Genomic DNA, 26,745 nt, shown 5'->3' with positions numbered 1-26,745 from the left:
TCTGGATCTGCTGCAAATTTCAATTATTTACTTAGTAATTTAGTGGGAAAAAAAAATCTAACGATGACTTATAAGTTAATTGCATTGTTACTACATAATTCACTCCGTATGTATTAACACAAATGCCTCGTTCCTTACATAATCCACGCCAATCAATTAAGGCGGTCATCTTGCAAATTGCAATGCAATGCAACTTAACTTTGTTATATATATATATAAAATAATTAAATAATTAATATAAAAAATAATTATTTTTATTAATATGATATTACGTAATTAGGTGCATATATAAAATTATTTTATACTAACTATGCATTAAAACTAAATTCATATATGAATTTATAGTTGTCAAGTTATGACAAAAGTCTTTTGGTCACTTGTTCACCCTTACAAGGACAGTATAAACATGAACAGAGAATACCTATATTTAGTTACACAAACAAAATAATTAATACACAAATTTTAAAAAATAAGTAACAATAAATTTTAAAGGTTATCAGTTAACATTTAAAATTGACAAGTATATAATCTTTTTCTAAGATTCACTACTATGTTTGTTGGATAGTCATATACTTCAAATTTTTCAGAATCTTTATCACTGGTTTAGATAGGGACCAATTCTTTAATTCTTTTCTGACTTTTTCTAAACGACTTTGAATTACAAGGAAAATTTGCTAACATGATTGGCCAGCTTTACCTTATTCTTTGCAGTAGATCTCATAACATACAACCATCCTCACCTCTTTAAGTAATGTGATGATGGGCTTGTTTCTTGCTTATTTGATTCTTGCGTTAAAAATTTCATAGGTGTTGTTGCAAATGTTATCCAACTTTAGCTTATGGCTGAATTGTGATTTTGTTCATGAGTTTTTAGGCCATTTGTTGAGATTAGGGCTGGAAGTGAGTCAAGCCAGCTCGAGCTCGACTCGTTAACAGCTCGATAAGTTAAACTCGTGAGCTGGTGAGCCAAGTTTGAACCTGGAATTGAGCTCATAAATTAAATGAGACGAGATTGAGTTTGAATAAGCTCAGCTCATTAGCTCGTGAGCTGGCTCGATTATATATATATATATATATATATATATATATATATATATATATAATAACAATCTTAATTATTTAATATTTATATTTATTTTTTACATATAATTTTAATATAGGACATAAATAAAAAATTTATAATTTATTGATAGATAAATAATATATAAAATTGATCTTTTCAAATATTTTTTAAAATATATAAATTATAATTTATTGATATAGAATTATAGATTATGTATTTATATTTCTCTTATTTGAGTCAGCTCGTGAGCTCAAGCCAGCTCGTGAGCTTTTGGTGAGTCGAGTTTGAGCTTCAGAAATAAGCTCGATTGTTAATGAGTCGAGCCATGAGCCAAGATCAATTTTCGTGAGTCGGGTCTAGCTCGACTCAGCTCGACTCACTTCCAGCCCTAGTTGAGATAAGTCTAAGTCTCCTCATTCACCCTCTTAATCTTGTTTAGATTACCAATGAAATCTTGAAATGTTGTTGATATGGCATATTTTTAAAGAAGTCCTCTCAACTCAAGGTCTTTTCATTGTTTGTTAAAATTTCTTCACAAGTGCCACACACAAAAACGATGATGAACTCTTGACATTAGCAGTACTTGGAATAGGGTCAGAGTTGGTTTTTGGAGGATTTGGGATAGGATTAGGGATAGGCTTAGATTGGCATTTGTATCAGCATGGCTTGGGTTGAGAAATGAAATGGATTCTGGATTCGGTTCTAGTAATTGGGTTGGAGGTATTAACATTAGATTTAGGACCTTCACTTGTGTTCTTCTTGCTCACCAAGTCTCTCTCACCAGAATATTTTTTTCCGTCATCAAAACTTATCACAACCTCCTTCCCTACTAGTAATTCTGGTGTAGACATTCCATGTTCAAAATACACATTAATAACTCTATCATTCCTCTACGTATGAAAGCACATTTTTCTGAACTCATCATCACTTGTAAGAACTCTCAGTCCACCTTCTAAACTCCTTTTCGGAGGCAGCCACCAACACTAAACTACCTTATTATACCCAAACTCCTTGTAATAATTTCTTACGAAGAAGACATCTAATGTATCCTTATCTAAATCTCCTAAGCAAGTTCTATTGTTCGGTGAATACATTAGTATTTCATTATCATTCTTTTTAAATGTTTCCCATGATGGAACATAATATCTATCAAAGTCTCTATCTACATTATGAAAAAAAATAAATTGAAGAATAAAACAAATATATTCACACATACAACAACAAATTATGAACTCAACCACAAACAAAAAATCTAGAAACATCAATCAACCAACCCAAATAAGATTGCATTAAAAAACAAAGTATGAAAAAAAAAATTTACTGTCCACAAAAATTCTAGCAGATAATGAATAACTTTAAATTTTCATCAACCTACATAAAATTCTGACCACACAGACAGAATGACACATAATTTTGACTTGAAAAGCATTATTTTTTTTCAGTACAGACATACTTTTGTGTGTCCACGAAGAAATCTTTCTCCTTTCGTCAACGACAATAATCTCACACGAATATCAGAGTATGAGCGAACTCTACAAAGTCGAATGATTTCACCCTTCAAACCCTAGACAGTAGATTTCATAATGCGGAACGTTGGTATTCCAAAGAAGAAGACGTTGAGGTTATTTATTATTAGTTTTCCAAAATTTGTCAAACGACGTCGTTCTAATAAGATTTTATTTTAGCACCAAAAGTAAAACGACAGCATGGCACTCATTTGCTATTTCAATACTATATCACTGTCGACAGCAGGCAAATTGGTCGGAGATGTGATGAGGAACCAATTTAATGTATTTTTAATAAATTCAAAAACATAAACAATGTAATTAATAAATCAAAAACTAAATCAATACAATCCATAAATCTTAGAGACTACTTTAGAGTTTAACTCTTCTTTTACCTAATGTTTGTAATTAATGATTGGAGAGTTGCGTCTTGCGTGTATAAGTATTGAACTACGGTGACCCTTGCAGATATATCAATTACATGTAATAGATTGCTTCCTAAATAAGATAGCTTTTTTATTTTAATTAAGTTCATGGTACAAATAAAAATAAAATTTTCAAATATTGGATTGGCCATTAAACCGGAAAAGATTTTAGATCACAACGTCACAATTGCTGACAAAAATCGGTGATTGAAATAGTATATTATAATATTTTTGTCCTGTTTTTGTTTTACAATAGAAGTTAATTATATGTTTTGTTTTTCTGTCGATTGTTGAATAAATTGACCAATTTCTGCTCAATTACGCATTGCATGATAAGAAGGCGCTGTTTTCTCTTTTTTATTTTCTGTCTGAATATGAAACAAAATATTGTTTTTATTTGTACAAAAACGGAGCTACAAAGCCCAAAAGATTACATCAACGACACATAGGGGAAGTAAAGGAACCCCTCTCTCATCATCAAAAAATTTTATTCTTTTTGCTCAATTATTCATTGTATGATAAGAAAGTGTTTTCTCTTTTTTTTTAGTTTGGACTGATAGCCCATATATAAGTGAGAGCAGTAGAAAATATATCGTATGCTTTCAAAAATTAATGTGGGCCTTAGGTACAAAGTTTTTGAAAGTGGATCCATCATTGCAACCTTGATCAAAACTGAGAAAAATATGGATCCGTTTTTTGACATTACTTGAACTTCATGAATCAAAACAAAAACACAGTGCATCCACATAAAACAAAACAAAAAAACACCATAGACACACCCTAAATTGTTAGGGACACATTTTCTGTGTCAACGGACAAAAATAATCCTAACCTTTTACAATTATGCATAATTGATTTAAAGAAAATAATACTTTTATTCATCAAATATAAAAGATATGCTCCTCATCATATAGAATGTATAGTAAGCATTACTTTATACGTAGTTAAATAATTAACGGTACAAATATTATAAGTTTCATGCTCATTGTTGTCATAATTATTGAATTAACTTGAATTATTTAAGTGATCAATTTATTCATGGCAATGGTAGGATAGGATAGGATTATCTTACCCGCAAGTTGAAAATTTTATTAAAACTCTATCCTACTCTATCCGTACTCTAAAATTCTAAACCCTACCATACTCTACCCTATCCGCAGAAATATCAATTTTTTTTAAAGTAAATATAAAATTCAATCATTTTAAATTTATACATATTAATAACATAAAAATAATAAATTAATGCTCTAAATTATTAAATTAACTAACTAATTTTAGTGGTTATTCACTTGTTGTAAGTCATTACATAAGGGAGGTTATGGGTTCAATTCTCACTTTCTTCACTATATATAGCTAATTTTTATAAAATGTGTTATATATGAGGTGCAAGTAGGATAGGGTAAGGTACGTCCTAAACCCGTATCCTATCCTACTCGCAGGCATACCCGGATCCTACTCTATCCTATCCGCAGCGAGTCGGGTAACCTACCCTATCCGAACGGATTGAATCAGATTGATTACCCGCGGGTAGAATATGAATTACCAATCATACTTAAATAGAGTTATTGCATAATATTGTATATTAAAAAAAAAGTGATAGCTGTTGTGGTTATTTTTTTCTCAAGTTTGTTTAGGTAAATAAGCATTTGAAATCATAATATTATGATGGCATGATCCAACTAAATTGAAGGTGCAATAGATGTTTGTGGTCTTTGAATTATTTGGCGGTTGACATGGGAGTACTAATATGAAAGTACACACGATGAGCACCCTAATGACCTTAGTGGTATTGTTCATATTGCTGTGGTTGTGGATGGAAATAAATTTGCTGTTGACAATTACAAATACCTATGCATATACCTACCTTTATACCTTATCTTGTTTCATATTTGTTTGGAGGCCTCAATGGTGAGTGGTAAATTGACTCCAATTGTGTGGAACCCACTCATTTTCATTGTCCCTATCCATTCTTGCTTCATTCCTCAAAATGCGGTGCTAAACTCATCTAATCATGTCCTTGCTTATTCTAATGGGTAATTATATTTATCAATTTAATATTCTATTAATTAAGATAGCTTTAAACCGTAATTGCTACCTTATATTTCTTTAATGTATCATATTTTATATGTTAAATAGGATTTTTTACTAAAATTATCCTAAAAAATCAGTAAAAAATTTTATTTTATTTTAATATAATAAATTTATAAAATTAAATTAAATTAATTTAATTGAAAAATTTCAATACATCAAGATTTTTTAATTTATGATAGTTATTTTGTTTGATTTTTGCTAATTTGGATAAGATGTCAAATTAAATTTGTATTAAGATTTTAATTTAAAGAATAAATATGATTTTTTTTAAAAGAGAAAACTCAATCTGAAATTTATAAGTGTGTCTAAATCACTTGTATATGTCATGTATGAAATACTCAATACAAATTAAAAATGATGCAAATGATTATAACAAATGGAGTCATAAAAGATAAGTAAAAACTTTAAATAAATAAGAAAGTAAAATAGGAATGAAAAGAAAGCAAAATACTTGAAGAAAATAAAACGGTAAAATAAATTAAAAGTTAATCTTAGACATTTAAATGCACTTACATTTTATGATTCTTTTTAACGTTAGTATGACTTAAAAATTGCAGAATTTTAATGTAACTATAAAGTGTTTATATTAAAATCTCTTAATTTGTCTAAATTTTTTTTGTTTATAGATCACAATGATAAATTGCTAAATGTTTTTTTTTATCCATGATTTAATTTTCTTTTTTTTTTAATTCTTACAATCCGCGACATTATCTTGATCATAAAATACGTTGTTCTTCAAACTGAATACCCCACATCTTCTCCTTTTTCATTACATTGGTCACCACCTATTTACCTTCACATTTTTTACCATGTGCCGAATTAAACCACATTTTATTAATTAATTTCGATCTAGGGCATTTTCGACTCGACTTATATTATATATAATATAATTAATATTTTGCTTTATTATGGTCGAATTATACAATTTGTCAAACTTTTGTGCTAATAGTAGTATTATTTAATGTGTTATATTAATAAATTTTAACGTAATCAATAACAGAAAGACTAATGTGATTAATTTAAAATTTTAAAAAAATAAATATAATTAAATTTTATTTAAAATTAATTTATTTTTTTTAAAAAATTAATCATTTACTCATTATTTATTATTTTTTCAATAAAAAGAAATGCTTATGAGAGAGAGATTCACCATTGCGAATTTGCGATTCTCAGTTTCTCTCACTTACCTATAAAAGTGATATTCTCTAGAGCCCAATCCACCAAATTTTATTGAAGTACTTATAAGAGAATTTTGGTAAACAAAGACGCTGCTGTGGTGTGTGAATTGAGTCAAACAAAATATATTAATGGCTAATGCTCATTCAACCCGTCTAGATATATATAGGAATGAGGAGAGAACATGGCATTGCGTTAAACATCATTTCAATAAAATATACTTTTTCACCCTAATTAAAATTTAATTAAAAACTTTCTTAAGATATTAGCTATCACAATATTTTTGTCAATTTTTAATACAAATTTTCTCTTATAATATTTTTTATTAATATCCTTACAACACTTGTTAAAATAACACTTAAATTTACTTGGATCAAGTTATGGAAAAAAGAAAAGGCTCTAAACGACATCGTAAAGAGTAAAGGAAGATCGGAAGGTGAATCATGTTTTATTTGAAACTTTTGCATAAATAATCCTATCTAAGTACAAACTACATGTATAAGTAGAAGCACATGAAGGTATATCCTTGAATCGATGTAGTTCAAAACAAGAACCAATCACGAATCCATTTCAAACGTCACGGGGACAATGCCACGTGTCCACAAGTACATGTGCACACGATCTCAATGAGCACCACTCGAATATGCCTCCCCTCCACCCTTCTTACAAAAATGGACATCTCCACTTTTTTCCTCCTCAATTCATATTGTTAGGTGTAATTTGTTAGGTAGCGTTTATTTTGTAGTACTGAGACAGAGACTGAGAGATTGAGATACAATATTATGTTTGTTGGTTCAGAAACTGATACTAAAATTTCTGTCTTTATTTTTAAAATTTCAGTATTTCAGTGCCTCCAAAATGTAGAGACACAGGAAACTAATATTTTTAGAAACAGAGACTGAAACTTTAATAATATTTTATATCTAAAATACTCTCATTTAATTAATTAATTTCAATTTTATTTTTTGTGCAAATTAAATTAAAATTTTATTTTTGTTTCAATTTTTGTCTCTCATTTTACACCAAACAAAATACTAAAACTTCTCTCGGTTTCAGTTTTTCAATATCTATCTCTTCACCAAATGTTATATATCTTTCCACATTTATTTTTTGGCTAAACTTAAAAATGTTTGATAGAAATAAAACTTTATAATATTATTTAAGAAGAACAAATTTAAAAAAATATCCATTCTCAATGCTCATCCTATATATTCAGAAAGTCCAAAATCAGAGTTTCCTAAATTTAGGAAATGCATCTTTCTTTCTTATCACTTAAAAGTTACAACAAAAAGGACTACGTACGCATCTCTGTTTAAAAATAATATAAATATAAAAAACAATTATATGACATGTAAAGATATTTATGAATATAAAACAACACTAAATAATTACTTTTTTGTGTAATATTTTTTTAACAAAATATAAACTATTAAAATAATTAAATATTGTATAATATAATAATTAAACATATTTTAATGATATGATGAGATATTTTTATAAATACTAACTATATATTTCTATAATGGCCGGTTAATAATTAATTTTTAGTATTAATATGATTATTATTGTATTATACATATTTACTTTCTTTAAACTATATCATTAGCTATGATAATTGAATCTAAAATATTTTATATAATTATGTAATTACATTATTTTTAAAATAATTATTTATATAATCAATGTAAAGATAATTATTATTCATATAATATTCTATTTAGATATATGTGTAAAACTAGTTAATAATTAAATTAGTATTTAGAAATATATTCGCACTTTAATTTGATATTCAAAATGTCAATTTGATTGAGTCTTTTAATTTGATAATCGAACTTTTTTTGGAAATATGACATAGGTTACTTCAGGATCGTAGCACTTGGTACTCAAACATTGGTACTCAAACTTGTTAACGTGATAATTGAACATTTTTATTTCAATTTGCTTTCTAAAAAGCGTTTAAAATCCTTAAAAAAATTAAGATTAAAATTTTAAAGAATTCAAAAAATAAATAAAAGTAAAAAAAATCAATTATCATTTTACATAATGATAAAAAAATTTAATAAGACAATTATCAATTTATCTCAATACCTCATTAAATGACTTTATGAGAAAAATAAGGCAATAATTAATACAAATAATAAATTATTAAATTAAATTGAATAAATTAAAATAAAAAAAGCAGATTAAGATAGGAATATTACTTAAAAGATCAATCTAAGTATTAATTGGAATATTTTATATTGACAGACAATGGATTAAAATTAAATAAAAGATAATTTGAAAGGGTTAAGGTGAATTTTATTTGAGTGATACGTTGGTTGTATGAAACAGTGATGAATGAATGAGTCAGCATGATGATGAAAAATGAGTAAAATGAACATTTGGTTTTATGGATTTCCCAAAATGCCCTTGGCTCCATCACTGAGTCTGCAGTGGAGCTCCTTGCAGCAAAACAACCCTTTTTCTCACATTGGTCTTCTTCCATTCTTCCGCTCCAAAACCTCCTCATTCCCCCACAAAACGCTTCAACCTAACAAAACCCTCAAACCCTTTCTTCCTTTCTCCCTAAAGTTTGCTTTTTTAACCTTTTTCTTCCTTACCCCCCTTTGAGTCCCTCTTATTTTCCCGCATTCTCTTCAACCCTCACACATCATAGTTCCTCACCAGCTTCATCTCCTGACATGAACCTCGTACCAGTTCAGGTCACACAGTACGATGAATGCAGCTTAGCCATTATTTCTGTCCTTATTTTCCGCTTGAACTCGCTCTTTCTTTGTTTTTGGTTCAAGCTTAGGTGGGGCATGGTTCATTGTTTGACTTGAGTTCCGGTTCTTCGGACGGCGCGCACATACTCTTAATCCTCGCCCTTGTTTTGAATCTTCATTGTTGAATCCTGATTTCTAGCCTTTTATTTGCGGCTTGGTTTGTTTTATTTTGGATTTTGTTTTTTTGTGATGCTGGTGGTGGTGTCGGTTGCTTTTGTTTCTTGTTCATTAATGGTTTGAGTTTGAGGACGGTATTTTAGGCCTAGGGTTTTCTATTCCTGAACTCAATTTTGGTTTGGTTGAGGAACAGCCCTATTACCAGTTTGACATATCCCTTTTTTTTTTTTTGAGGTTGTTTGTTGAGAATGTCTGGGGTGGATGCTCCTGCTTTTTTAACATGGGAGGAGAGGATTATATGCCATGAGCGTGGGAACCGTGTGATTCACTTCTACTTGAAGGATTCGTTGGGGAATTCGGTTCTTGCTGTTGTGGGGACTGAGAGGAGTGTGAGGCACATGATGTATGTTGTCCCTGACCATTTCTTGCAGACTTATGGATCCGCACATTCCATCAACGCTTGTAAATGGCGGGCGAGGCGAGAGGTCGTTGAGTGGCTTACTTGTTTGGTTTCCAGGAACCATGCACCTGATTCAGGTAACACTTCCATTTGTGTTACATATTCTGTATGTAATTTAGGCCTTGTATGATTTCTGTGTTTAGAGCTTCAGATTATGTATGGTTGGATGTATTCTCTGAATTGAATTATCGTGTGCATGGCTTCTGTTGCTCTTGGATTCTCATCATGAAGTATGATGTGTATGCCGAGGCGGATAAGGCTTCGTTGATTCTTTATTTTTTTAGGTTGGTCCTAGACCTTTTTCTTGTAGTTTCATCAGAATGCTATCTGGATTCCTTTTATTCGTCGAGTAATCATCGTTTCATATGAATTTACCTTTCAAGGAATATGGTCATGCTTGCTGTATGAATTATAGAGTTAATGTCTTGTGTGTCATGTTCATGTAGCTTGTTATAGATCGTATTTACGTGGAGTCGTAGATATTCATGGCTCTCAACGACGTGCAACAAAGTTTAAGTAGTTTGTGATGGTTGCATTGGAAGTTTGGAATAGTGCTGCATCCAAATGTTTTATTTATGATCTTGAGTGCAATTTTTTGAAGTTTATAAGTTTTCTATTTGAATTTGAATTTCTATGTTATAGATGATGAGTAAAAGTCACCATGCACCATTTGGTGGCCCCTAGTTATTGTATTCATGGACGTGAATAATTGTGAGATTACCTGTTATTGGTTTGTTATTCGTGTTTATCTATTAATTTAAGAGTCGTATATTCGTTACCTCTCCTCCCCCCGGGGGCCTGTTCCTTGAGGGTATGACTTATGATGTAACCTGAGATTGAATTATCTTGGAGATTTCAGTGGCCTTATGATGGAGCAGTCTTTGTGAAGTTTGAAAGGAAGGGAAAGTCGTATCATTTTCATTGTGTTAATTCTGAGTTTTGTCAAAGGTTTAAAGCATCAACGTTTATCTCTATGAGGCAGATTAGGTAGAAAACGCATCAGCTTCTTGGCGGAACTAATGTTAAGAATAATAAGCTGGTTCTAGGGTTTAGAAACTACTCAGATCAATATATTATAAGACATCTGAATACAAAGATATCTCGTCTAACCTTTGTCCACTACTCACTGAACGTTTGCATGCATGTCACGTGAATCCATAATATGACGTATGAATTCACTTTTAAGTTGCTACAGAAAGGAAAAGAAGCAACTATTCGTCCATAGGATAAGTTGTTCCCTTATAGTGAGTTACTTCCTTCTAAGGAGTGTGCGCAATTTAATATTTATAATAAAACTATCAAGACTGTTAACCCTTCGCGCATAGGAAAATACTAGTTTTTTATTGATATTTTGTCCCTTTCGACGCCCATTAATGCGCTACTTTAAAGCGGTCTTGGCGGTGAATTTCGTTCTGCCAAATACATTTAAGTCACGAGTTTTAGCTCACTTGGAGCGTGCTCCTTCACCAAACCGTCTATCTCCCTCTCTTGTCCGGGTGCTACAAGAGGTTGACAACTTCGTCTTACCATGATTCTCTGTTCCTTTGCCTCTTCGATATAATCAAGGCCATCGCACTAACAAAGGATAGCGAGTTGTGACAGCGAGATGTCTCGGAATTCAGTGACTGGATTTTCGCAGTATACAGAAATGGGTATTGTTTAATTTGTTGACTGATTCCATTGCCTTTCCATCACTGCTAGGTTTTGTGATTTTTTAAATTTGTTAGTCTCTTGGTCGAGAGCAGTTCTGATTTTATTCCTATGTTTTATGAAAACTTTTTTTTTTTAATTTTAGTTCCTTTTGTTTAAGAATAAAGCCTTAAGATTGGTGTGATCTGTTGCTGTGTTGTCTAGATTCTAGTTGTACCACAGAGCCTCTCTGCTTTTATGGATATGGATCTGTAATTTTGATGCTTCCCAAGCACTACTATTTTGTGAGTCTTGTGTGCTCAATTTTTTTTTTAATTATCTTTTACTTTGGCCTAAAGCATGAATCAATCTGGCAAGAAAGATTTGATGCTGTATCTTTCAATAAGGTTGTTGTCTAGTGACCATGGGGTCTAGTTGTCGGGAGCAAGGTCTATGCTTCTATGGGTACAGATGAGTAAATCTAATTTGCCCACAGTGGTGTCAGCCCTTTTTGTTTCCGCATTTCTTATAGATTGGAGACTGAATTAATTTGAGATGGCAAGGTATCCTTTGATAACTTGGAAATTTTCCTTTTCTTGAATTATGTGGATCTATCAAGACAATTAATATATTGATTTGATTGATTGATGTCTTATTTTGTTTCCTAACCACTACGAACAATCTTGTTATAAAAAGGAAAATTATTTATGTTTATGTAATGAACAAGCCGACCCCACCTAGTGGGACAAGGCTTTGCTGCTGTTGTTTTTTATGTAATGAACAATTTTACGATAGGGCACCGTTTTGTTGTTGACTCTGTAGTAATGATGAAAATGATACTTTGTTGGTGTGGCCTTGTATCATTTCATTCTAGATTCATTTAGAAACCAGTTTACATTCGAACTGTAATGATGTATGAGGACATTCTTATGATGAAGATTTAGTCCCTTATACATACTGCACAATCCCAGTATGTAAGTGCAGTTGTTTTTGTTGGTCTTTTATCTAAAATTCTTTGGGCCATTTCTGATGCTGGTTTTTATTAACGATATGGAGAAATATTCTAACCAAACTCAGATGTTTGTGTGACAGGTATTGAGCTGGATGATGCAGCACAAGCTTTAGAATCTCTCAAGCTTGGAAACAGTGCTCATAAAAAAACTTTACCCGACAAACTGGTATAGAATCAACCAGTTGATCGAGTTTGTCTGTTTATTGTTTCTTTCTATCTTGATATGATCTGTTTAATTGCCTGCAGATGTCAAGGAAATTGAGATTCCAGAGTTCAGATATTGAATGGTCGGGTGTTGCTTGGTATTGTGCTAAACAGCTGAAGCACTACCCAGGATTTTGTAGGAATGGGACAACCATTTATGTAAGAAAATAATTTATGTTGTATATCTCAATTATTTCACACACTTCTTTTCTATCCTTGTCTGTTTCTTGGGGAGGAAGAGTGGGTTAAGCGTTTCATTCTCAAGAAATTTCTTCCTGTTTCAGGTTCATTCGTTTGTATATATTATGGCTGAGGAAGAAAACCACTATCTAGGTTACCTGGAAGATATGTATGAAGACAAGAAGAAACAAAAAAAGGTTAAGGTACGGTGGTTTCACCATGGTCGGGAAGTTAAAAATGTGGTTCCACAGCTGAATCTGCAAGAGGGAGAGGTTTTCATAACACCTCATGTTCAAGTGATCAGTGCTGAGTGTGTCAATGGCCCTGCAATAGTTTTGACCCCTAAGCATTATGAGAAATGCGTGTCTGCTATTCTACATTCCTCATTATCGGAGATCCATATATGCTCTCGGCAGTTCAAAAACAATAAACTTAAGCCCTTCACACTCACTAAGCTGCGCGGATATAGTAACCAATCCGTGCTCTCTTTTTTGGGTGATCCTATTGTTTCCAAGCGAAAAGCCAAGAGTCATAAATTGGACACAGAAGATGATGAGGACTTCGCTCAAGACAATCCTCTAAGGTCGGGCAATAAGAGGGGCAAAATTCCTAAGGGATATCAAGTACTTGAAAATGGTTCTTCTAGTCTGCAAAACTCTGCTCTGAAAAAGAGTGAACAAAAATTCCCAAGTTTGAAATTAACACTATCAAGGAAAACAATGGGTATCAAGTTTGTTGGACCTAAGCCTCAGCATCAGTTGTCTTTTAATGTCGATGATAAGGTCGAGTTTCTCTGTCAAGATAGTGGCATTAGAGGATGCTGGTTCAGGTGTAAAATTTTGAGTGCGACTCAGAGGCAACTGAAGGTCCAGTACGATGATCTTATGGATGCAGACGACATAGACAAGCTAGAGGTTAGATTTCCTCTGTTTATTTGTGTGTGTGTACTCTGGATATGTTCGATGACCGAAGGAATAGTAGGGCTAGTTTTTAGATTTTTGGGCTTTGCACTGGTTGAGCTCATTAATTTCATGAATTTGTTTATAGTCGTGCCTATTCTTATGTCATGTGTAAGATTATGGTTTTCATAACTGTATAATTCATGTAGGAATGGATCCCTGCAACTAGAGTAGCAGCTCCTGACAAACTGGGTATGCGGTGTTCAGGCCGCTTAACTGTGCGACCATTCCCACCAAAAGATACTACAGATCACGCTTTTGAGATTGGAACTGCAGTGGATGCCTGGTGGAGTGATGGATGGTGGGAAGGTGTTATAACTGGCATTGATGTTGGTGGAGTAGGAACTCTTCAAGTTTATACACCTGGTAGGATGTCTATATTCATTTTTGTTTCTCGTTATTTTGTACTATTGTTCTGTGGTTCACCAATGAACAGTCCCGAGTTTTTGAATCAGGTTTTCTTTGGGTTACGCATCTGTATCATTGTTGTTATGGTTTTCCCTGCAGGTGAAGAAAGGCTCCTAACAGTCCAGAAGAAGGACATTCGGATTTCGCGAGATTGGGTTGATAACAGGTGGGTTGATATAGCTGGAAAGCCTAACATTTGCAGCCATTTACCTTCAAATGTTAGTTCTCGTGTTGGGCTGTCGGCTAATTCTGCTGTGGTAGAGGGATCTGTGTCCGGTTGTTCTGCTATATTAGAAAGTAAGCCATCCTCGATTCCCAAAGTTGAAGTTGCTCCAAAGGTTGAGCAAGAATTATCCGGTTTGGAAGCACCCGAACTGGAAAGTATGAAGGGAGTGGTAACTTTGGGGAAGCCACTAGCTGCCATCGATGAAGACGAGGATATTGACTCTGGTGACGGTGGTTATGACAGTGAAACTGACAACATTGATGGTGATGGTAAGAAGGCACTCGATACCATTGACAATGAAAAGGATGTCTCTCGCGGTGACGCAGAAAAAAATGATGACGGCGGTGACAAAGTTGAAAAGAACAATGAGGGAGATTTGATGTTGAAGGAACAACATTTTGATTCTGCAGAACAAAAACTTGATGCAGCAGAAGCAAGTTGCATGAATATCTAATATAGCTAAATGATAATTCTTTGGTCTCCAATCGATTATAGCTTAAGGTGGAAGCACCTTGTATATAAAATCGAAATGAAGTCCTGGGGTTAGTTTATATATGCTGAGGGTAATGATTTTCTGGTGTCTAACATAAGGATAATTGGTAGTGTATAGCTAGTGTTTTGGGTTGAGAGTCCTTTTAGTTTTAGTAGATAAAACGTTCTGTAATCTATAGGGATTATATAATTTACATTCTATAATCTATAGGGATTATATATAATTATATGTTAGAATTAATGCTTTTGGCCATATGGTTAATTAATAGATAGCACATATCATTTGAACCTGCATACCTATAAAGTTAGCCCTTGAGTAATCTATGTAATTTTAATTCGATTTTGAACATCAGTCAATCTTATAGTGTTTTATCTTGAAAAGTTTACAAGTTCTTGTCCGGTTATTGATGTGGCTGAAATCTCTAGATTTGTCTTTTACAAATCTCAGGGGATTGATATTGGAGAAAATAGCTAGACTATGTATTTTCTTCTTTGTGTTTTAAATGTGTTCCTCATCTTCCCCTATAGTTTGTGAACTTCACAATTGGTTCTTCATATTCTTACTCGTGAGTATAACAACTATCTAGAGTAAAGTATCAACTTCATTCTGTCCTTTTTCTAAAATGACAATGCGACCTTTGACTAAGAAAGAGGTTTACTTTGGCCATATCTCTGATCTTCGTGAGACAAAAGAGGTTTACTTTGGCCGTGTCTTTGATATTCGTGAGATAATGTGGTTCTTCTATCAGTATCACCGTTATTTATTAACAGAAGTCATTAATGTGTTATGTTAATATATCGAGTTAGATGTTAAGTGCCAACATGGAGTGTATAAGGATCAATTTGTTTCTAAATCTAAATTGGTCAATGATTTATTTGTCCCTATTCATTTAAATAAAATGACGTTGTTTTGACATCAAATTGATCAGGAACTTATTTATCAAGGACCTATTTTTTTACGTCAAATCGCGTTGTCTCACGAAAATTAAAGACATGAGGCGAAGTAGATCTTTTTTTTGTCAAGAGTCGTGTTGTCATTCTAGTAGGGGTGTAAGTTACCGAACCGGACCGAATTTTACCGCAAAACCGAACCGAAATTTACAACAACCGAAAAGAAAAACCGAAAAAACCGGTTTTTTTGTTTTTATGAATTAAACCGATCGGTTCGGTTCGGTTTTCGGTTGGCTCAGTAAAAACCGAACCGAACCGAAATATTGGTTCAGAAACCTTGTTTTTACACATTTACCCTTTAACCTTGTTGTTTTGCTAGACATTTTTAATTGTTTTTGTTTATGTTTAATTAAGTTGAATTTGTATTGGATTTGGATGTGATAAACTCTTGTTTTTCTAGTTTATTGAAGGTTTTAAATTTCATTTTATGGCATTTTAAATTTAGATAAGTAGGTGTAAAAAAACTGAAAAAACCGACCGAACCAAACCGCCGTTGGTTCGGTTCGGTTCGGTTGCTCAAACTACAGCCAACCGAACGGTTGGTCTCTTTGAAGAACCGATCAGGTCGGTCCAGTTGGTTTTCGATCCAAAATCGAACCGAACCGAGCCGATTACACCCCTACATTCTAGAAAAAGAACGGGACCAAATTGGTACTTTACTCCGAAAATACCAAACTGGTATAAATTCTTAAAAATTAATTATTGAGTAGACCCTTCAAAAATATTTAAAGATTAAAACAATAAAAACATCCTTAAAATATTTAAAAATATGATAAAAATAATTAAATATAAATTTTAGAAACTTTTTACTTTAGAGACTAGATTTTAAAAATGTAACTTATTTTTTTCATCCTTAAAATTTAATCATTTTATTGACAAATAAATCTGTTTTTTGTGAATGTCTATATTTTTTTAAAATGAGAAAAGACTTTAGAGACTGAATTTTCCTACGAAAATGTTTTCATAAAAATACGGATTAAATCCATAAATCCTTTGTTAAATAATAAGGTCGTTTGTCACTTATTTTTTTTATTGTTAATGACAAAAACTGTTGAAAATATTTTTGACAATTTACCCATAATTATTTGACTATGAACTATTTAGGGTGTGTTTGGATTTACGTTGGAGAAGAGAAAAGCTCGTTTGAGCTCCTTGAACACTTTATCTTCATGTTTGGCAATGGTTTTATTCTGTAAACGTAGAAGTGATTTTTGTCTTTAACCCACGTTTACCAAAAGTTAAAAATTCTAGCTTTTCCGTTCAACTTTTCACGTTGGATTAAATTTTATGTTCTATGTACCAATTATACCCTTTATTATTCATATATTTATTATTTTCTTTTTTATAATATATCTTTTTAATACTTTCTTATGCATATTATTTTTTATAAAACTTCTGTTTTTTTATGAGTTCTTTTACTGTTATTGTTATTTCTTTTTTCTATAGAATATTTTTTTACTTTGTATTATGATTCTATTAATTCTATTAGAATACTAAAGAATACTGAGAATACTAAAAAAATATTAAAATTTATTTAAATATTTAAAATAAAATTATAAGATAACATAAAATAATTATTTAAACTCATGTCCTTTTTTTGTAATTTTCTATCTAAAAGTGATTTTGAATAATGTAATCCAAACAATATTTAATTTACTATAATCCATTTTGAATAAAAATTACCAAACATAAACCACATTAATACTAACTCACTTTTGATCAAAATCACTTTTACAAAATCCATTTGCAAACGGTAATCTAAACACACACTTAATCTTTTAAAAGATATACACAATATTAGTTTACGACTCTTTTAAAAGATATACACAATATTAGTTTACGACTTTACGCAGCAAGTTATATGCATTTTTACACTTTGTTTGAATGTTTAAAATGGAAAATGAATGGAAAGAAAATAGGTAAAAAGAAAATAAGAGAAAAGAAAATAAAAAAAAAAAGTTAATTCTTTTAAAGTCTAAGGACTAAGGTGGATATAAAAATTATTTTAAATAAATCTATGAATCAATTGCTACTCATGATGACTTCAAAAATATTGATTGCGGAAAAATATAAAGAACAATAAATGTTCAAGATATCATTAAAAATTTAAAAGTATTATTAAATACCGTATGACATATACAATGACCGACTGCATTGAAAATTTAAAAGTAGACAACTTTGATCGAACAAAATTTCAAAGTCTCACGTTAGCAAACTAGTGTTTTGTTCGGAACTGTGAGATGGTCTAGACTACAAACATTGGTTTGACATGAGTCTAAAGTTTTAATTTCCCAAAAACTGAACTCCCACCTCTAAATTCTAGTGCGTATGCAATAAGATAGGATCACATGCAGTGTCCCATGGACCCTTTGAAGTGTGTATAGGTCAATCTTTCATATTCCTATGTTCATACTAGAGCTTGATACAACACCTCAAAATTCCTACAAGTATTTATGTATGGATACAGAATAAAATTAATTATACAACAACCTCAATTTATTTTAAATTAATGGGGAGGCTAGACTAGTGTCTCAAGGTGAAGCAATACCCTTTTTTATGAGCATATCATAGACCCTATCAATTTTGATAGCATCCATCTTGAACAATTGATGAGCATCAGATTTTGCAGAGATGGTGCCACTAAGTATTTGTAGAGATAGCTGCTCTTGCATCTTCAGATATAAGGCTGGTGGCAACCTTAGTTCACAGCACAAGCGTTTCTCCTGTGCAGGAAGTAACAGATGCGAGTAAGCAACACTTTCAGGAAGAGAAATGAAGAAACAATTTGTTAATTTGAAAGATAAAAATAAAGTAATTACCATACAAATACAAAAGAATTTTAACCTCTTCAAGGAATAAACACTGAATAGGTCTCTGACTTTTTATCTCAAAGACAAATAAGTCCTCAACTAATTAAGAATACAAAAACGTCCCTTACTTTCTAAAACACGAGACATCTAAGTCCCTCTAGGGGACCGATTTGTCCTTATATATTTTGGACGGATGGACTTAAATGTCTCGTATTTTAGAAAATCAGGGATGTTTTTGTATTTTCAATTAGTCAGTGACTTATGCATCTTCGAATTAATAAGTTAGGAACCTATTTGTCTTTTTCTCCAAAAAAAGTGTATAAATTTGTTTATTCTTATCATTTGTTCATAGGATAATATTTTAGATTGATCTCATTAAATCAATCAATAGTAAGTTCACAAATCTCCCTCATAACCTAGAGGGAAAGAATGTAAGTAATTAAGTATCAGAAATTCATAATCAAAATTTCCACCAGCATCCGCTTCTGCTCTCGGTGTGTTTGGTTTGAGAATATAAATCTGGGGTAAAATTTCATAGAAGAGCTCCATTCATAAGTTTATACATGGAGTTCATCCATGAAATGCAGCCCACAGCACATATGCTTGTTGTTAAAAGAAAAAAAAAAGATTCTTAAGAAGACACAACATAACATGATCACAAAGAACACAAGAAATTTAAACAACGAAATTCATATCGATATCAGGCAGCAAATCATTTATAAAAGTATCAACCAATACCAAAGGGAATGCATGCTTACAGGTTCAGAAAGTAAATCAGCCCCATAGTATCCTGTCACATCCATTTCATTGACAGAGCTTGAAGTAGCAGGTCCTGCAGGCCTGCCACTCATATCCTTGCTAGCGGAGTCTGGAGACATTAATGCATTTGGAACCCCCTGATTGCTTGGGCCACCCTGAGCACTTTCTTTTACCCTTCGTGTACTTTCATCAGCTTCCCTTCTTCTCTTATTTAACAGATACCTTTCAGCTTCAGCTGCATTACGGCAACCGGCAGCCCGTGCTTCCTGCAGTGCCACATATAATTGTTTTATTTGTGCATGAAATATGCAGATTACATTATCAGCAATGGCATAAAGAAGCATTGGTTATAATCATAAATGTACTAGTACTAGTACTAGGTTTGGCAAACCAAGAGGTTTCCATTTAGATGAATGCAAGAACACTCAAAACATGGACTAACCAGAGTGCTTTGCATGAAATTTTCCTAATCCCTTCAAGTGATAACAATTCAAATACAAGATGCCAAAACAATTTCAAATTTCAAGAGAGAATAAAAATCGGCAGCTCAGTGTATAAGGCTCTCACTTGGTGGAGTTTAGGGAGGGTAGATGTACCCAGCCTAACCCTACAAATGGAGAGGCTGGGGATCACAGGGCAACAAACTTGCTGGTGCACCAAGACTCACCCTCAGGGAAAGAAAGAAAGAAAGAATGCACATATTAATCTAATGTCAACCGTATCTCAAACCTTGAGATCTTGAAGTCTTTTAAGAGTTCTATGTTCAGAAATAACTGTTCGAAGCAATTCCTCATGCTCTTCCTTTTTATGAAAGCGCATGAATATGTCATATCTCCTACATATCACCTTCTCCTCAGGGGTTAAATCCTTCTCGAATGAATTTGGGTATAACAAATTTCTTTCAAGAATGAAATCCTTTCTACGCTTTCTTTCATCAAGCCTGCAACACATTTCAATTTAAGGATGGCAGTACATAATGCAATACCATGCTAACATTGCGCTCTTAATGTTGCAGTGTTTATGATTCAGGAGGGGGAAACTAATATAATAAGATGGCAGTTCACCTTTTTGCATAGATACGTAAGACACGTAGTTTTATCTCTCTCTCATCGTCAGTGTCAGCATCCTTAAATTCCATTTCAGCAAGTAGTTGTTCAGCATCATTATCATATTCCGGATCAAATTCCTGTCTTTTTGAATTATAACCACTGGATTCTACCAATGAAGGACCTTCATTTCCTGAGGAATTCGGTTTCTTTCCACCAAAATTCCTGTCTACTTGAGAATCTGCCAGTGACAAAGGAACAAGAATTTAGACAGAACATAAATAATGGTGTGATTTTCCTCAGAGAATATGCATGTGGATATGCAAGCTAATCCCAGTGAGGAAAAGACAAAGCAGTGACTAGTGATGAGTTTCATGCAAGAAGCCGGTCACCTAAAATCCTAGTTTGGCATACACAAAATTTTAGCCCTAGATATTCTAGCAACAGAAAAATCACCACACTTCCTCAAATGGTAATCTGTTCCAATGGCTTCCAAATTATGCAAAAACAGTTATATGTGTGGTATCCTTCCTCCTGTTTTAGCTTATACGAATAGTAATTTTTTGTTGTAGAAATAAGCATTACAAGTATTATTCCAAATGTTTCTCACCTTCCAATTTAACTACACCAAGGCCGTCTTTTCCACGGGCTGAATTTGAGGCCTTCTGATTGGGGCCAGAGGAACCAGCTTTATGGGAATCTTCAACTCTGAATCAATGAATATACGTTAAAAAGTTTGGTACAGAAGATGGCAAGAAAAAAGTGCATATAGAAAATAATAGCCTTACTTGACTCTAGAAGGAGAAAACGTAGATTCTTCCTTAAGACCATCTGCCATGGAAATTCCTGTGCCAATTACACAGACAATAACGTGATTATAAGAAATTATCAATAACAAAAACATTACCCTTACAGCAAGCTGCAGCACTGATGTCTTCAGGCACAAGTACAAATAAATTGCAGATACAATAAGATGTTATGTTAAAGGTTAACTCATGTCATCCAAAATAAGTTACCAGTGAGGCATGCCTAATCTGTGACTGTAACAGAATATTATGACTGTCACAAACCTTTCTTGTCCTCACCCTGTCCTTTTGCCATGGCAAGAAGTTCTTTTTTGTTTTTCCCAACAACATGAGACATGTCCTAGTAAATAAAAAAGGGCAGGATTTAAAATACCATTATAGAAATAATAATTAATATAAATAGATATAATATAAAGAAGCACTGCTTGCAGCTTCATTTGATGCCCTATCATACCGGAAGAGGAAAGAACGGGGAGTTCAAATATATATTCCTATAGTGTTCTATGCATGATTCTTTGTTCTTTGTCCCAACATGCTCAGCAACTTCTGCCCAGTTTCCCAAGCCATACATTTCAATGCCCTAGAATCAACAAATTATTGCAGCAAAGATCATATATAAATAAGAGATGTATTGTTGGACAAAATGGAATTTACTAAGCTTTATATTTTTTAAGCACTAGACATCACTACTCCTAATAAATAAGTTTGGAGACAATACCTCTAGAAGCAGAATTTCATCATCTGCATTCCAGTCAGCACAAATAAGAGGGAAAGATAAATTATCCTGTCAAAAGTGAATCGTATTAAAATAAATCATCTTCGAGGAATGAAAAGTGGTTTAATTAACAGTATGGTAGTACAGTTTCAATTACTTAAAATCTTTCAAATATGTGATGGATATTCCAATACGATGACAGAACAGTTTATGAATAAAATTCTGTTTAACTTAACCCTGTAATTGTCTTGACTCTTTAGATAGATAAGCTAACAGGAAAGGAAACACCCAGCTTCTCTAACAAAAATTCTATAACTAATTAGGTATTTTGAAAGAACAAATTCGAATAAAAACTGTCACTGACCATAACCCTGTAAGGGTGACTGCTTTTATGCGGTGTCACCTCAGCTCCAACAGAAAAACATTCTATACATAGGTCAAAATCAGGGCACATAGCACACTTGATGCGGATTTTCCCTGTAATATCTTTATTACAATAATTACAGTGATACAAAGCTCTCTTCCCTTCACTTGCTCCCTGCCCTGTTGGTATTACATACATGCCAGTGAAATTATCTTAACATATGACCAGCCATGAATAAACAATCAATAAATGCACAACTAGAGCTCTAAGTAACTGTCAATCTATCACTGCTATAGCAATCTTCCTTCCTTTTTTCACTCCAAAACTAAAAAGGTTCGTTATTTTCTAGTTCAGAGACTTTCCATAAGCTGAGGAGCTGACGAGTGAACTGCAATGATTCTATAACTTTCTTATACAACTCCATCTAAATTCAGTTTCTTAGTGTTGTGCAATTGACATTTACTGAAAGAGTACAAGATAGTGAAAAATCTTACCAGCAGCTCCAGGCTCTAAATTTTCTCCACTGGCAGCATTCTTTTTTCTCCTTGACCTACACGCCCAATAGAAACAACAAGAGGAAATATGCTAAAAACAAGGGTCAAAAGAATCAGCTTTATAGTTGAAATGACAGCAGCTTTTCACTGAAACTTCGGATGAACATTCAGGGGAACAAATTCAATTATTCAATCGGTGTACTTGAATTACATTTACAACCATATATAAGCAAAACCTTTGAGCACTAACTGCAGATAACGGAAGTGCAATAGTAACGAAAAATTTTCAAAATTAAAAATTAAAATCGAACCTTTGGCTTGGGTCCTCATCAGCGTGGTGAAAATTCCCGCGAGAGCGACCCATTGATTCTGTTGGCCAAACCCAGTGCAAAATCGCGCTTGAACAGAGGGGGACGGGTAATTTAATCGATTCTAATCTAATAGATTTATCTTGTTTAAAATTTTAAAAAAGAAACCCTAGAATTTGGAAGATTCCATTGCAATTTGGGGTCACTGAGATTTCTTTGACACAGGTTGAAATTTTTTAGTAATTGCAAATTAAGGCGGGGAATTTTCGTCATATAGTGTACTATGATGAACGGAAGGTTAGCAAATAGGAAATGAGAAAACGCGAACCCATGTTTCTCCGACAATGCGCAGTGTAACTGTGCAAGTTTGGTCGAACCGTGCTTGGTTTGGTTTGCAGGTTTAACTGTTTTTACTTTTTAAATCTATGAAAACCAGGTGCACTTATCAACTCAAATGTTATCTTAGTTAAAAACGGTTAAATAATTTGATATATTTAACTAAATTATTAATTAATAATTTTTATTAGATGAAATTTATATTCAATTATTTGTAGGTAGAGTTAATAGTTTAAAATTATTAAATAATTTAATAAATTTGATTAAATTATTATTTAATTGTCTTTGATTATCAACTTTATATGAAAACAATAAATTTTTATCTAATTTAAAAGGTTATTCCATTAGAGATTTTATCAATATTGAGCGACCATGATGAGTTGTTGGTCAATTGAATGTGTTAGTCTAGACTAGTTAACGGTTAGTCAAAAGTAGACTAAACTCCAATTTAAGTAAACAGTTTAATTAAATTTTTTTTGAAAAAATAACTTAAATAATAAATTGTTATATTAAAAGTAGTTTATAAATAAATTATTTTGTATTTGGATTTTTAATTCTAAAAGTACTTATTTTATAGAAATGTGATAAAAAAAAGTAGTAGTATTATGAGAGAAGTCATTTTTTTAACCTTTCTATAACTTCTTAAATAGCTTCTTAGAAAGCTGCAATTTGGTTTTGAAAATTACATCAGACATTAATACTACTACTTTTCATAAGTTAAAAGCTCAAAAAAATTACTTTTGAAACTTCCCAAATAGACCCTAAAAAAGTCAGAAAACTTTATGTCAGATTATTTTAATTCTTACGTAGAATTTTTTTAATTTCTTACCATTTTTTAGAGTAATGTGTTTTACATTGATTAACTCTTGGAATAGAATTCTCTAGAAAATTGGATATTGTGGAGATGGATAAAGGATGAAGAAAAATTAGATAGTAAGGAGATGAATAAATAATAAACAAAATTATGAACAAATGATTGATAAACAATTGCAATTGTAGAATTGAGTAATTAAAAAACAAATTGACGATAGATTATTCACCAATTATTAATATTAGTATTGAAAAAGATAAGATTATGATATCTAAATCAAAATTAAAACTTAAAAAATTGAAGATAGAATTTTAAAGATAAGATAAATGAAGAATAAGATAATAACTTATAAAAAAGTGGCGAAAAAGTTATAACAGCTTAATATACATTGCACTCCTCAATTCAATCGATTTTGTTATAACATCAATTGATTGAATACGAAAATATCCTTAATCACTTACAAAATTCAATCAATTGTGTTAGAAAACTAATCGATTGAATTTTGAGAAAACTTATTCTACAGCACAATTCAATCGATTGTGTTACCATGCCAATCGATTGAATAAAAAAATATCCTTATTGCTTTACGAAATTCAATCGATTGGATAACACTACCAATCGATTCAATAAGAAAAAATGTATATTCTATAGTGCAATTCAATCTGTTGTGTAATAATTTCAATCAATTGAATTATCAAGAAACAATTTTTATGACGTTTACAGATGTAACGAATCAAAGACAAAAAAATTCGTTGATTCACATAACCAAAATATTTATGAAGGTCACAATTAATGAAAGATTTATTTCGTTATTGTTTTTGTTTCTAATTGAATAAATATAATAGATGAATAATAAAATACTAATTTATAAAATAGATGATAGATTTAATAATTAAATAATATATAAATGATTAAGTTGTAGTTAGAATTGAATAAGGACTATTTAACAATTATAAAAAAACTTTAAAAAATATGTTTTGTTACTATACTATTTAACGGTCTAAACATTTTAGAACTATCGAATCCTATGCCAAGACACAATGAAAGAGAGACACTAGTAGATACAATTTGTGACCGACTTCAGATATTCGCTATGATGAAAAACACCTTCAAAAATACACTATCATTTATACCGGTGAATTTTGTAAATACTAACAAAAATATCTATTAAACAAAAATATTACTATATTTATAAAAATGAATTTTGTATAATAACAATACCCAAATCTTAATTTTTGTTAACTTTTTAATAAATTTTTTAAATTATTCCTTTTGTTTTTTTTTTTTAAATTCCAAACTTCATAACCCTCCCTCTTCTTTTTTCCAAACTTCATAACCCTCCTTCTCTTTTTTTCGCCTCTGTCAGCCACAGTTCCTATTCGAGACTCGATGACAAATAAATAAAGAGTAAAAAAAAGAAATAAAACTGAATAAAAATACATATTTGATTTAAAATAAAAAATAAAATATAGATTAAAATTAAATAAAAAAAATTATTCAATTTTTTATCCAATTTCTTGATGTAATGAAAGAGAGACTCTTCAACTTAATTTGTCCACACTGTAGTTTGGGGATTGAATCGAATGGACTGTTCAATTTTTTACCCAATTTTCCAATACAACAAAAGATGAACTCACCCAACCTTATTTGTTCACGTCATGATTTCATCATGAAACCAAAGAATACTTTAACACTCTTCTAATATCTTCGTATGACGACTACAATAGTTTATGAGGTATTTATAACCTCTTATTATGTTAAAATTATAAACTAATTTTCTTAAATAATACTTGAATTCTTCAAATCACGAACATTTGAAGCACGCATCATTCTCCTTCTCTTCAAAAAAGATTCGTCCTCGAATTTTATAGTTAGAAAAATAATATATAAAAAAGAACAAATATAATAAAGATATTTTTTTGCACCGTATGTTTTTTTGTTTTAAATAATGAAATCAACAAGAACGACAAAATAAACAATAACAAAATACAAACAAGGAAAATAAGGATGACAAGAGCATAAAAAAGGGGCGAGAGACACTAGAACTCTTTTTATTTAGGACATAAGAAGAACAAATATAGATTAATAAAAATTAATCTAATATCTAAAAATCTGATACCAAATGATACAAAATAAAAGATAAACAAGAAGATAAGAATTTAAACTGAATGAAATGATACATTAAAATTGAAATAGAAAAAAAGCGATAGATTGAAATTGAATACAAAGAGAATCACTCTACTTTCTACCCAATTTCTCGACGCAATGAGAAAGAGACTTCTCAACCTAACTTGTCCACACAATAGTTTGGGAATTGAATCAAAGGAACTCCTCAAGACCTCAACTTTCCATCCAATTTCCCAAACAATAAAGGAGGAACTTACTCAACCTCATTTGTCTACATTATGGTTTCATCACGAAACCAAAAAGTGCTTTGGCACTCCTCTAATATCTCCGTATGATAACTACAATAGTTTAGGAGGTATTTATAACCTCTAATTAGGTTAAAAAAAACCTATGTCCACAAACACAAACCCAATTTAGTAACTAAATAAACAAAATCAAAATACATCAAATTAAATTAAACATTCTAAAAATATAAACTAATACTTTTTTAAATAAAACTTGAACTC

The 26,745-nt window shown here is 31.6% G+C and overlaps 2 protein-coding genes across 3 annotated transcripts; one reads left to right on the top strand and one right to left on the bottom strand.

Moving 5' to 3' along the window:
- The first annotated feature begins 8,555 nt into the window (after positions 1 to 8,555).
- On the top strand, positions 8,556 to 15,006 carry LOC112796031 (uncharacterized). 2 transcript variants are annotated; one of them, XM_025838278.3, is made up of 6 exons: positions 8,556 to 9,679; positions 12,324 to 12,409; positions 12,490 to 12,606; positions 12,732 to 13,541; positions 13,736 to 13,952; positions 14,094 to 15,006. In XM_025838278.3, the coding sequence occupies exons 1-6, from the start codon at positions 9,391 to 9,393 to the stop codon at positions 14,672 to 14,674; spliced, it is 2,100 nt and encodes a 699-aa protein (XP_025694063.1). In that variant the 5' UTR covers positions 8,556 to 9,390; the 3' UTR covers positions 14,675 to 15,006. The 2 variants fall into 2 exon arrangements, with proteins under 2 accessions (XP_025694063.1, XP_025694062.1); XM_025838277.3 differs by having other exon boundaries at positions 8,666 to 9,679; positions 12,309 to 12,409.
- A 2,752-nt stretch (positions 15,007 to 17,758) lies between these two features.
- On the bottom strand, positions 17,759 to 23,382 carry LOC112796030 (transcriptional adapter ADA2b). The gene is made up of 12 exons (XM_025838276.3): positions 22,969 to 23,382; positions 22,658 to 22,713; positions 22,164 to 22,342; positions 21,803 to 21,868; positions 21,539 to 21,664; positions 21,349 to 21,424; positions 21,067 to 21,124; positions 20,889 to 20,986; positions 20,297 to 20,519; positions 19,962 to 20,172; positions 19,232 to 19,498; positions 17,759 to 18,386 (listed from the first exon to the last, which is right to left on the bottom strand). Exons 1-12 carry the CDS (start codon positions 23,019 to 23,021, stop codon positions 18,195 to 18,197), a joined length of 1,605 nt encoding a protein of 534 aa, XP_025694061.1. The 5' UTR covers positions 23,022 to 23,382; the 3' UTR covers positions 17,759 to 18,194.
- Between the last annotated feature and the right edge of the window lie 3,363 nt (positions 23,383 to 26,745).

The sequence above is a fragment of the Arachis hypogaea genome, chromosome 4 (assembly GCF_003086295.3).
Source record: "Arachis hypogaea cultivar Tifrunner chromosome 4, arahy.Tifrunner.gnm2.J5K5, whole genome shotgun sequence".
Taxonomy (NCBI): Eukaryota; Viridiplantae; Streptophyta; class Magnoliopsida; order Fabales; family Fabaceae; genus Arachis; species Arachis hypogaea.
Note: the sequence above shows the minus strand (reverse complement) of the source record. Positions and strands in the feature narration are given on the sequence as shown.

Excerpts from the sequence above, each read along its gene's own strand:
- LOC112796030 (XM_025838276.3), bottom strand. The coding sequence starts at position 23,021 with ATGGGTCGCTCTCGCGGGAATTTTCACCACGCTGATGAGGACCCAAGC. Across the intron at positions 22,343-22,657 it reads TTTAGAGCCTGGAGCTGCTG|GGCAGGGAGCAAGTGAAGGG; the intron begins GTAAGATTTTTC and ends TAATACCAACAG. Across the intron at positions 21,665-21,802 it reads ATGAAATTCTGCTTCTAGAG|GGCATTGAAATGTATGGCTT; the intron begins GTATTGTCTCCA and ends TGTTGATTCTAG.
- LOC112796031 (XM_025838277.3), top strand. The coding sequence starts at position 9,391 with ATGTCTGGGGTGGATGCTCCTGCTTTTTTAACATGGGAGGAGAGGATT. Across the intron at positions 9,680-12,308 it reads GAACCATGCACCTGATTCAG|ATGTTTGTGTGACAGGTATT; the intron begins GTAACACTTCCA and ends AACCAAACTCAG. Across the intron at positions 12,410-12,489 it reads AAACTTTACCCGACAAACTG|ATGTCAAGGAAATTGAGATT; the intron begins GTATAGAATCAA and ends AATTGCCTGCAG.